General features: G+C 50.9%; 1 protein-coding gene across 1 annotated transcript in view; it reads left to right on the top strand.

Annotated features, from left to right (window-relative positions):
- The first annotated feature begins 11,740 nt into the window (after positions 1 to 11,740).
- Adra2a (adrenoceptor alpha 2A) overlaps positions 11,741 to 12,600 on the top strand; it is a 2,928-nt gene continuing 2,068 nt past the window's right edge. Inside the window, exon 1 of the mRNA XM_013504020.1 lies at positions 11,741 to 12,597. Coding sequence (XP_013359474.1) covers positions 11,833 to 12,597 — 765 coding nt within the window. The 5' untranslated portion in view covers positions 11,741 to 11,832. The remainder of the gene's footprint in view (positions 12,598 to 12,600) is intronic.

Raw genomic sequence — 12,600 nt, 5'->3', positions numbered from 1 at the left:
TCAGTTGTGCTTTTTTCTCTTTATAGTTCCCAGAAGTTCTACCTTTTACTTCCTAAGTATTTACATCTGCTTCTTGAAACCTAGTTGCTAAAATAGCTTTTTAAATTCTGTTGGATTTTATCTCTAACATCTCAGGTTAGGCATCTGTATCCCCTCCCCTCATTTACATGGTGTTTTAGATGTTAAATATTTACCCTGGACATTAGGAATATTACTCTGGGTCCTGTAGAAACTTGTTTGGTTTATTTTCACAAGAAATCAAGCTAATTGGTTTCAGATCTCAACTTCACCTCTCCTATGATTTGATTCCCACAGTGCAGTGTGCAGACTTGCTATAATTCACAAGCGTGGATCCCAGGTGCCCCACTCATACACAAGGCTGGTGGACTCCTTCTCCAGCTCTGGCTCTGTGGGTTTCCCCATGCACTCTCCTCTTGCCAGGGGACCCCACTGCCTGTTTATCTGACCAGAAAGACAGATTTCCTTTGGAGTTTTGGCATAGGAGATTAGGGCATGGCAAAACTGGCTGGGGAAGTAGATATGACCTGTTTATTACAAGATCCCAGCACATACGTGCAGAACAGCCCTGCATGTGGACTTGTTGGAGAACTCATCAGGTTTTCCATAGGATGACCTAGACCTGACATCAGCCTGAGGCTGGGATGCCTGCGCTGCCTCTCGGGACCTGCATGTAGAAGTTCTCCCCGGTTTCCTCAAGATCTGGATGGCATAAAAGTGACACAGACGCCAAGAAGAGCTTGCCATTGTGGCTTTCCTCATGATAGCCCACCTTGTTTTCTCAATGCTGTTCTTTTTCTTGATTTTTCCTCTTTTACTTTGCCCAAGCTCACTCTGCAGAGCCAATTTCTCACTTCTCACTTTTACTTTTTCAAATAAATTTTGCCACCGCTTTTTCTGGTTTTGTTCAGTTCTTTGTTCGAGATGAGCAGAAACTGGAATCCAGCTCCAGAAGGAGAGATGAGCAACCCAGAACCTGGTACGGAGAGCCCCTTTCAAAAGGAGCTCCCCGAGAACAGTTATAGTTACCCACAGTCCTGCCACCCAGTTCTGCATGACCCACCTCAGGCAGAGTAGAGAGAAGAGTGCAAGGAGGAAGGGCAGTACTGTCCCCCAGGTCTTTGCAGCCCCTCAGCACAGGCTGCGCCTCTCCCACTTCTTTCTGCGGGGAAAGCCAGCGCTCCCTGCCCCTGGCCGGATTTTTCTCGCTGATGTAATTGTTCATGAACCTGCTGCTTAAAACGGACGGTGCTCTCCTGTGGGTTAAATTTGTGAGCTAAAGAAAAAAAACATAAAGAGGAAATGGTCGCAAGTAGGTTTCTTCTATCCCCAAGCTTTGTTTTCCTTTCCTAATCTGCTTGCTACTGTTTAGTCTTTAGATAGTTGCTTTTTGTACTTTCCAGATGTCTTATGTTATTTGTTCCAGCTTGGTGCTTGGTAACAGAGTGAGGATATAATCTACCCCTGGCTCTCTCCTGCCTCAGCCTCCCAAGTAGCTGGGATCACAGGTGTGTGCCACCACCCCCGGGTTCTCATGGACCTTTAAGATTCTTTGTTTCCAGGGCTCTGTCGTGGGTCTCTTTTCGATTATTGTGCCAGATACTCAGTCAGCCCTTTCAATCTGGAAAGATGGATCTTTTGTTTCTATGTAGGGATAAAAAATATGATTTCCTCCCCTGCATATTGTCTATTCTTAGCAGAACTGTTAATATTCACATTTTGGACTTCCTTGTCTGGTCCTCTAATTGTCTTATGTTTGTTCTCCTAGTTTCCATCTGTTTGTCTTTTTTGAGACACTTTTCAGATTTATTTTCCTTCTATTGAGTTTTACCTTTGTTATCTTTTGTTTTTCTCTGAATATTTATTTAACTTCTTTTTTTCCTTTGGTACTGAGGGTGGAGCCCAGGGCTGGGGCAGACTACAGGAGTGCTCTACTACTGAGCCGCAGCCCCAGTGCCTGGTTTACATTGTCTCACCTGGCACTAGGAGTGGGTATCTTTTTAAATGTCTCTGTTTTATCTTTCACTTCTACATGACTGGACAACGGATGCTTCAAAGTCTGGCCTTGTGGTACCATGATCACTAGAAATATTTGGTGCTTTAAAAAAACTGCAGTTGTTTTATTCAACTATTTTAAGTATCTGTCAGGTCAATAGGAAAGATTCCTCTCAAAGCCATCCCAGTGCACAGACTTGGGAATTATAGCTCATTGCTGGTTGTATTATCAGTGTGTAGTACTCCGTCTTGCTCAAGGAAGATACTCAACAAATATTTTTGTTAAATTAAAGCTCTAGTATTCATCCCAAACAAGTATTCTGGTTGTACAGTATGGAAAGGAACTCAAAAGAGTGAAAGAGGAATCGTGGTTTGGGCTTTGGAATTTCATGGAATTTAAGAACGAGACCTGGGAAGTCTACCTCAGCTTCGCAGCAATGAAGTCTGGACTCTGGAGTGCTGGGAGAGAGTGAGGGGGCTTCTTCCCCAGTTTGTGCTGTGGGGCGACATACTTCCCACCTGTCACTCTTTGTGTATTTGCTCAATTTTCGTCCCTTTATGTGTGTGTGTGTGTGTGTGTGTGTGAGAGAGAGAGAGAGAGAGAGAGAGAGAGAGAGAGAGAGAGAGAGAGAGGAAGGGAAGGAGGGAGGAAGGGAGGGAGGGAGAGAGAGAGGGAAGGAGAGGTGGGGAATCCAAGGGAGGAAGTGGGAGTATTTTAGTGACAGTATTGAGCCACGGTAGCAACCCTGCTGTAGTGGATTGACAACTGGTGGTCAACTTATAACCCCCAGCTGAACTAAGTGTGGTGCTGGGTGTGGGAGGCCCACCTGGGGACTGTTGCCAGCCGCATAAGAGGCAGAACTGCAGAAGAAGAGAGGCTGTTGGGAACAGAGAAAGGCTGTTGGAGCTGGTAGAAGCTGTAAGGAACTTTTGGTTCTGTTAGAGGAGCTCGTCATGCTGGCTTTCCTGGTGAACTTGACTGTTTTCATCCTCTGAGGAGCTCGGGATCTTGTTGGCACTGAGAATGGCTTCAGTTCACTTTAGGGGAGCTCTGGTCCTCACTCTGAGCATCGCTTCCTGGCTCTAGAGGGGAAGAATGTGCACAGCTCAGTCTCCTGGAGAAGCTTGTCACATTGGCTTTCCTGATGGGAACTTGACTTTCCTCATCATCAGAGGAGCTCGGGACCTTGCTGTTGCTGAGGATGGCTGTGGTTCCTCTCAAGGGAGCTCTAGTTCTTACTTTGCATATCCATATTTCCTGGCTCCAGTGCAGATCCCTCAGCCTGCAAGCACAAATCCTTCATCCCGATGGCACAGACTTCCTAGATTCCACTACTGACCCTTGGGCCTGCCCAGCGCAGATCTGTGGAACAGGCCTGCATGGGACATTGTCATGGGCTCTGGGCCTCCAGCTGGATTCATGGGAGGCATTGTTATGGGTTCTAGGTCTTCATCTGGACTCATGCAGGACATTTCCAAGGGATCCAGGCCCTCAGCTGGATTCCTGGTCTCTAGTGTGTGGGTAGATTTCCTGCACTCTCTTGTATATGATTCTTTGGGTGACTATTATAAATAATCTTATAAAATATGTGTCCTGTATTATTATGTTCCCCTTGCAAAATAAGCCTCAAACCAACACACCTGCCCCAAACCATTTTGCCTCTGACATGAACTGAATTTCGTTATGTGAATTAATCCATTTGCTGTTGTTTTCACTAGTGTTGTCTCTAATTGCAAAAGAAAGCACCCTGAACAGCATCAGGCTGGTTTTCCTATTTAATTTTAGGTTGCATCAGCTTTGCGCCTTGGACTCAGGTTTCTTTCTCTAGCATCTATACCTGCAGTGTAGTCCACATCTGACTCAAAATCCACAAACCCGTATGAAGCCCGCTTTCCAGTTGCCTTTCAAGAAGGCACTTTCCAGTTTCCATCTGTTAAAATTTTAGCAATTATTGACATTATTAGGAGGCTTTCTCTCAAGTCCCAAGTGAGAAAGTTATAGAGTGTGAGGCCCTGGGTTCAGTCCCCGGGTAAGGAGGGAAAGAAGTGCAGAAGGAAGGAGGGAAGAAGGGAAATTCCTAGTCTTCATCTGTTACAAATTGTAACACCTAGTGGCACTGCTGGAAGGCTTTCTGTCTTCAGCCCGCTGCTCTCACTTCTCTGGATTTCAGTAGTCGGGGAGCCTCAGTTCTATGATGGCTAAAATTGAACCCAGGGCCTCATAATGTATGACTGCTAAAATTTGTGGCAGATGAAAACTGGGAATTGCCTGCCTGCCTGCTAGCCCGCTTGCTGCCTCCCTCCCTCCCTCCCTCTCTCCCTTCCTTTCTCACTCCCTTCCTGCCATCCTTCCCCCTTCCCCTCACCTTTCTTTCCTTCCCCTTCCCCCATCCCTTCCTATTTTCTTCCTCTCTTCCGTCCTTCCTACCCTTCCTCCTCCCCCTTCCCTTCAATCCTTTCCCTTCCCATCCTCCTGCCTTCCCATCCTTCCCTCTTCCCCTCTCCTCGCCCTCCCCACCCCATCCCTTCTTACTCCCCTCTCTCCTTTCCTCCTATTTTTCCTCCTTCCCTTTCCCTTCAATCCTTCCCCATTTAAACTGTCTCCCCTTCGCCCCTCCCTCCCTTCCAGCCTTCTTTCCTTCCCTGGGGACTGAACTCAGGGCCTCATGTTCCCTGACTACATCCCCAGCTTTTTTTTCATTTTGAATCAGGGCTCTACTAAGCTGTCCAGGCTGGCCTCAAGCTGCAATCCTCCAGCCTCAGCCTCCTGAGTAACAGGGGTTACAGAGTGTACCACAGTCCCTTGGCAAGAGCCATATTTTAGTGGAAAAAAAGCATGCGGTGCAACTGGGGCTGCAGCAGAGAGCCAGGTGGAGCCCTACTCTTTTCTGGCATCCTCAAGGTAGACTAGATCCTCGCAACAACTGCTTTCCTTGTGGTCTTGACCAGAGTGTTGGGAGCTGCTGAAGCTGGAAAATAATTTCATGTGCAGGACAAAGCCAGCCCGAGAACACGGGAGCTCCTTGAAGCATGTAAACAAGCCATTGTAGCTTGTTAACAGATTGCTGGGCAGTGAGGCTGAAATCAATCAACCTCTTGAGGGTATAAATAAATGCTCTACTGGTCTTGGGCAGGCCCCTTCTCTGCTGAGAGAGAGGACCTTCACCTGATCCTATCTTTTTGTCTCTTGTCTATTTTTTCCTCATTCCTGCTGCCGTTCCTTCCCAGGGTACAGCAAGAATCCAGTGGATCCCTACACCAGACGCCTCTGCAGAGAAAGGCGGACCTGGTTTAATTTCCCAGGCCAGGGCAGGGATAGGCTGGTGCCTCGGAAGGGGACAAAGGCAGCGGCAGGCCTTCACACTTGCTTTTGTAAGCGGAGCAATGGCTACAGGGCTAGAAGTGGGTATCAGGTAGCTCATCCTGTGGCTCTTGCAGTGAGTGCCTTCCTCTTGGCTTCGCCAGCCTTTGAAGACATGGAGATAGCAAAAGGCTCTAGCACGGGAACAAGGTGGCGGAAGAATTAAATAGTAGCTCAGAGAAAGCATAGGTTTTTTTCCCCTGGTGATTCTCTCCTCCCCCCATTGTCAGGAGGACAGCCAGTTGACAGATGTGTGTGGCTTATGGCGGCAGCATTTGGTTCCAGCTGTGCACGTGGCCTGGGCGGTAGCGGGAACATTGTGTTCCACGCCTGCTCATCATGTTCAGATGGATGAGTGTGTTTAAGTACAGTCTGTGTGTGGGGTGTGGGCGTGGCTTGTGCTGGAGTGCATGTGTGGTGAATTTTCTATTTGTGAGGGTTTTGACACAGCCTAGGTCTCCAAGCTAATGAGACATATGGCTTTATTCTTAGACAATCAACTCCCCCCACCCCAGAAAGTAAATAATATGCCTGCCCACCCAGCTTCTCCATTCTTCTTAGATGAAGTCACCACCAAAGTAAGACAGATATGCCCAGACACATTTGGGCGTTGCCTGACACTTTAATTTCAGATACGACTCCCACAAGTTATTTTGCTTAAGAGCTTTCATTTATTGGTAAATTGCCTAGCTGTAGTTATAATTAGAACAACTCCCTCTACTTACATGTTGCTTTTAGGAAAAAAAAATAGAGTGAAAAGATCCTATAGCTGCATCCCTGAATTAGTTAAGACACCTAACTAAATCCTTATTTGGGAATGAGATGCTAGCCACCTTGGCCACCTATTTTGGGACCGGTTAGTTCTGTGCTACTTTGAGCATAAGTAAAATCCATCCATCCATCCATCCATCCATCGACCCACTCATTCATTCGATAAGCACTTTTCAAGTTTCAATGCTAGTGTGTCTTGTATTTTGGTATTGAATTACTTAGGCCTTTGTTAAAAATGGAAGTACTCAGGTCACACCTTAGTTTTACTGAATCGGAATTTCCAAGAAGTCTATTTCAGATTTGTGTGTGTGTGTGTGTGTGTGTGTGTGATGGAGACTGAATGCAGGGTCTTTGCATGGAGCTATATCCTCAGCCTTTTAAAATTGTTTTGAGACAGGGTTTCACTAAATTGCTAAACTGTCCAGACTGGGCCTGAACTTGTGATCCTTCTGCCTCAGTGTGACTTCTGAGCAGCTTGTTTTATCTGTGTTCTGGAATGCAAAAATAAACAGGATAGTCCTTGCTAGCTTGTCCTACAGGTGAGTAGGTCAGCTAAGGAAAGAGTGCATCTAAACTGCAGTAAAGATGTGCAGTTGCCCACTACAGGAAGAGTTGATTTTTCAGTTCAGGGACTGCCTGAGCAGGTTCTGTTGTCTTTGCTCCACACCAGACTGGTCCTGGGGAAATTGTTCAGGCTTAGGTAGTATGTGCCTGTCGCTATCTCCAGGATCTCTTCAGATTGGAGGGATACACTCTGCCCAACACTGACCTATGGCAATAGCCAGGACTGGGCCAGGAGGGCGGAGATGGGCAGGGATTTACCCCCCATCAATGCTCTCTTTTCTGATGACCAGGAGACCTTGCAAGTTCCCTTTGGCAGTGTTAGAGGGCAGAGCTTCACAGTAGGGGGCCTAGAAAGCTTATTGGGCTCATAATCAGGAAACACAAAGTCGGGGCTGATCCTGCCACTTCTTAGCTGGTCTGTTTACTTACCCTCTCTGAGCCTTGTTTTCCCCACTTGTATAGACAAATAATAGGAACTGTGTTTAGAGTTGTTTTGAGAATTAAATAGTATATGGTATAAAGTAATGGTGGCAAACCTATGGCACACACACCACAGCTGGCTGTTGTTACTGAAAGATCTAAAAGGTTTGCCATCCCCATACGGAGCATATAACATATACACATAAATAACAGGTATAGTACACAATATATGGTACATAAACTGCTTAGCATTGTGCCTGGCATGGGGCCAATGCTAATAAGTGGTATTTTAAAATTAATAATAGAAAATAATGGACCCCCATTTGTATGTCCAGAGGTGTTTCTTCCTCAGGCCATCAAAGCCAAGCTCTGTATCCATACCCGCTCTCCACTGTTTGCTCTTTTGCTCTACCTCAGCTCCGGGGAGGTCTGTGATATCATTGTAATACCGCTGGCCTGAGCCTCAGGGCAGTGGCTCTCAACCTGGCCCCATTCTGTCTCGCTCAGGTTGACTTCATGGAAGTCCCCGGGGAACCTGGACACGCTTTCAAGCCCCACCAGGAGAGAGTATCTGCTCATCACTCCCACCCTCACTGAGAGGACTGCTTTGGGGGGTCTTCAGTAGAGTGCACATCAGTATCTCCTAGAGGGCTCTGTTAAAATGTACCAGCTGGGCTGGGGATGTGGCTCAGTGGTAGAGCTCTCCCTTGCATGCACAAGGCCCTCGGATTGATCCCCAGCACCACCAAAAAAAAAAAAAAAAAAAAAAACAACCTCAAAACCAAAAATAACCCCCCAAACCCACCAGTTGTATCCCATCTTGGGTTTGAATCATAATCTCTCTGGTGGAGCACTGGTAAGTATCTGTCTTCCCAGGCAATGCGGGGATATAGGCCTGGTTAAGAATGGCTGTCCTGTGATGTCTCTCTGCTCAGCTTTGGCTCACTCTCAGCTAGTACAACCTGAAATCTTCTAGCTAAGATTAACGTGTCTGTGGAGATTTTCAAAGCTCAGAGATACTGACTCAGTGTGGCAGACTATGGAGGGAGAGCCCCAGTGATAAGGAACCCAGCACAGGAGGAAGAGCTCTGTGCACGAAGCAGTGGCTCTGTAGAGAGCCCTGGACAGGATTAATAGTAGGTTCAGGCAGCTCTAGTTCTTAACAGTCCTGCCACTGCACTGGCCTCGGGGTCCCTAGCTCCTTGAGAGATGTATTTCCAGTTCAAAAGAAAAGATTCCAAGCCCGGGAATTAAGAAACCAATTAGCTTCTTGGGGAACAGTTAGGACATGAGACAAGCAGTGTCATACACAAACTAGCAGCAGAAATTTCAAGAAGGGAAACACTGCAGACTTTATTTGTGTTCCCCCCCTTGCCTGTGAAATGAAATAAGAAGGACATTATTGTGTTAGAAATTGGTGTGGATACGGAAAGTGATGGTCTCCCCCTAAGATGCAATGCCTAAGGGTTTTGTTTTGTTATTTTTTGAGACAGGGTCTTGCTATGTAGTTCAGGTTGGTCTTGAACTCACTATGTAGCCGAGCTTGGCCTCGAACTTGAGGCAGTCCTCCTGCTTCAGTCTCCCAAGTGCAGGCGTTACAGGCACTGGCCACCATGCCTGTCTTTAGTCCCTAAGTTCTGAGAACATATCCAGCCCTAGACGGCCATGGGCTTTCACTTCTGTCTGTCTGAACATCTGCATCTGAAGTATGGAGCTCCTGGTGCTGTGATCCCACCAGTCATGTCCCTGCCCCTGCTAAGATACTCAAAGCAAACAACTGAGTAGAATACACGAAATGATGGACACACAGAGGGAGGAAATTCTGCTTTTTCAGCTTTCTTGAGAATCTCCAGAAAGAGGGATTAGAAAGGTTTCTCAGAGCAAAGAGTGGAGGATGTAAAGACAGAGATTTTAAAGACGTTGATGTCAAATGAGATAGCGGTGAAATGCTTTGAAAGGCGTAAACTCCCAGACCATCGACATCAAGAGCAGCAGCATCGATAACTATCACTGGTGGGGCTCCAGTGGGACATCCACTGGAGCTGAACGTGATGCTCAAGGTTATTCATTTGGTCCTCAGCCCCCAGGTGGGCCTCAGCACGCGCCTCAATACCCAAAGACGCCATCTGTTCAGTCTTCGGAGTTCCAGCTTAAATGACTACATGAAGTATTTAGGTTTAGTGGTTCCTTAAATAACACAACTGTTCTTTAGGTCTAATGTCTCTCCTGTCCATATTCCCTAACTTCCTGGGCTTTATCCTTAAACTACTTGCTGCTCATCTGGAAAGTGGAGATGTACAGTGCAAGCTGGCACTCTAGGCATGGTTGAAAACTGTCACAGGACATCTAGCACGCAAGGAAAATCTTGCTATTCCTCCCTCCATCCTTACCAAAGAGAAAATATTCTCTCTTCCTTGGGGGGCACCCTCCCCTTGCTGAAGGACAGTGTGTGCATATGAACGGGGGTAGGGAGAGAGAGACAGAGTTTAACTTTAGAAAATATTTTAATTGTACAAATTTGTAGGGTACAGTGTGATAATTTGATACACTTGTGTAGTGTATAACGGTCAAGTCAGGGTAGTTAATATTTCCATCTCCTTATCATTACTTTGTGTTTGAGGCCTTGGAGCTCCTCCTTGTAGGCATTCATAGGGTATTTGGGCCTCAGCGAAGACACAGAGGTTCCCAGGAGTTCAGAGCCAGGCACCTGGACAGGCACGGGTCGGCAGAACGGTGGGCAGTGGGATCCAGGGTGGGATGCCACGCCTGGTCTGGGGTGTCTGCAGCCCTTCCATCCTGATGTGGTTTTATCAAAGTTCCACCCCTGCAAGAGGCAGAGTACCTGTTTAGGAATATTTCTGCCACGCGACAAAGTGCAGTTTAAAATCTAGGTTCTCCCCTTCTGAGCTTCTCCCGAGAGAAGTTTGAAGACCCAAACTTCTCCCGAGATGGGAAAGCGGAGGCAGAGGACAACACTGCAAGACGTGCCCGCCCCAGCGGGTTGCTTCCCAGCCATGGCGACGAGCGGCCAGCAGGTGTCAGTGCGCCCTTGTTCTGGCGCTGCGCTGGGCTTCGGCTTCCAGGACCCCTCCCCACTGCAGTCTTAAAAGGGTGGGGGCTCGCGGTCCAGACCCCAGGCATCCCGAGTCGGCCAAGAGCTCTGCAGCCTAGAGAACACGTGGTCGCTTCTTCCCCAACAGAAGTCTGAACTCTGGTCGGACTCCCTCCCTTGTGGGTGCTGCTCATTCCGCCCTAGGGGTTCGACTCGAACCCGCACCTTCCTCCTCCACCAGGATCACTGGCCCGGGCGGGGGCTGGGCTGCTCCGGCTGCGACCCTCCGGGAGGCTGCTTCTCTGGAAACCGGCCAGGGCTCCCTCCGCCCTCTCCGCCCAGGACCCAGCTGGAGGAGCGCAGTCCCGGGCGCCGCTGCTGTCTGGTGCGCTGGCCAGGAGCTGACGGCCAACTCCTCGCACAGGCCGCACCCCCACACCCAGGCTCTCTCTTTACCCGCTTCTTCTGGGTTCCCGACTCTCCAGAAGGTCTGTCCAGCCTCGGGGGAGTACTCCCCAGGGTCCGGCGCTGGGCGCGGGCGCTAGACCCGCGGAGGGGAGGCGCGAGGGGTGGAGGAGGGTCGGTTTCCCACGTGGGGCTGACGCCGGCTGCTCGGCAACGCCGGCCTGATCCTGGGGCTATAAAATGAGTCCACTGTAGCGCCGCGGAGCAGCAGCGGCTCCGGCTCCGGTGCAGAAGCCCGACAGGCAGCGCGCCGGTGCCCGGCCGCCCCGGCACCTCCCTCCCCACTCCTGCAGTCCTGCCTCAACTCGCGCTGTCCTCCGACCCCGGCCCGCCCTGCTGCGCTCGGCGCGGACCGAACCGACGCCCAGAAGACACCCTGCCTCGGCCGCGGCTCCGGGAGGGCTGATCGCTCCCCTGGCCGGCCTGCTGAGGACCGGGGTGCCTTCATGCGGCCCCCCCACGCCTCGCCCCGCCGCCGCCTCCGCCGAGCTCGGCACGCTGAGCCCTGGCCCCAGCAGGGCGCGCAACTTTGGAAGTCCCGCGGCGCTCCAAGAGGCAGCGGAGCCCGCGCCCCGGCCCCAGGTCCGGCCCAGCTCGCACCGGCACGTCTGGGGGAAGCGAGAGATTCCAGAACCGCTTCAGGAGTATAAGGAGACGGACTGAAGACCCCGAACCCGCATCCGCACCTCTTGGCTGCCTCCCGGAGTTGGGGGCAACCCCCGCGCACGGTAAGACCTCTTGCTCTGGCTTAGGCTCAAGAGCCAAGAATATGAATATATATAAAAATATATATATTATTAAATATAGTATACGTGTAATTTCCTGACATCCTTACAAACCATCAGGTCACCAGTGATTTTTGATCTCCTTTCTTGGAGTAAATCTCTCTAACCATCAGCTTGCCCTGCTCTTTCCTGCCGCTTAGAGATAAAACTTGGCTGTGTGGAGGAGCTCGGAGCTCAGAAGCGCCCCCACCCACAACGTCTGCAGCACCGGGCGGCGGCGCGATTCGCGGGAAGCAGGCCCATGGGTCACTAGCGGCCCCCCGGCTCGGGCCCGGCCTCGCAGCGACTCCCTCCCTATGCGAGGTGCGGCGGGGTGAACGGGCACCGGCGGACGAGGAGGACCCCCGGGCGCCGGGCGGGGACGCGGCCGGCAGCAGGCCCGGCGAGCGGGCGCCGCGTTCATGTTCCGCCAGGAGCAGTCGCTGGCCGAGGGCGGCTTTGCGCCCATGGGCTCCCTCCAGCCGGACGCTGGCAACGCGAGCTGGAATGGGACCGAGGCGCCGGGAGGCAGCACCCGGGCCACCCCTTACTCCCTGCAGGTGACGCTGACGCTCGTGTGCCTGGTCGGCCTGCTCATACTGCTCACCGTGTTCGGCAACGTGCTCGTCGTCATCGCGGTGTTCACCAGCCGCGCGCTCAAGGCGCCCCAGAACCTCTTCCTGGTGTCGCTGGCCTCGGCGGACATTCTGGTGGCCACGCTCGTCATTCCCTTCTCCCTGGCCAACGAGGTCATGGGCTACTGGTACTTCGGCAAGGCGTGGTGCGAGATCTACCTGGCGCTCGACGTGCTCTTCTGCACGTCGTCCATCGCGCACCTGTGTGCCATCAGCCTGGACCGCTACTGGTCCATCACGCAGGCCATTGAGTACAACCTGAAGCGCACTCCGCGCCGCATTAAGGCCATCATCGTCACCGTGTGGGTCATCTCGGCCGTCATCTCCTTCCCGCCTCTCATCTCCATCGAGAAGAAGGCCGGCGGCGGCGGGCAGCAGCCCACAGAGCCGCTCTGCATGATCAACGACCAGAAGTGGTACGTCATCTCGTCCAGCATCGGCTCCTTCTTCGTGCCCTGCCTCATCATGATCCTGGTCTACGTGCGCATCTACCAGATCGCCAAGCGCCGCACGCGCGTGCCGCCCAGCCGCCGGGGTCCGGACGCCCACGCCGCC

Source organism: Chinchilla lanigera, unplaced genomic scaffold, assembly GCF_000276665.1.
Source record: "Chinchilla lanigera isolate Chin_1 unplaced genomic scaffold, ChiLan1.0 scaffold00084, whole genome shotgun sequence".
NCBI lineage: Eukaryota > Metazoa > Chordata > Mammalia > Rodentia > Chinchillidae > Chinchilla > Chinchilla lanigera.
Note: the sequence above shows the minus strand (reverse complement) of the source record. Positions and strands in the feature narration are given on the sequence as shown.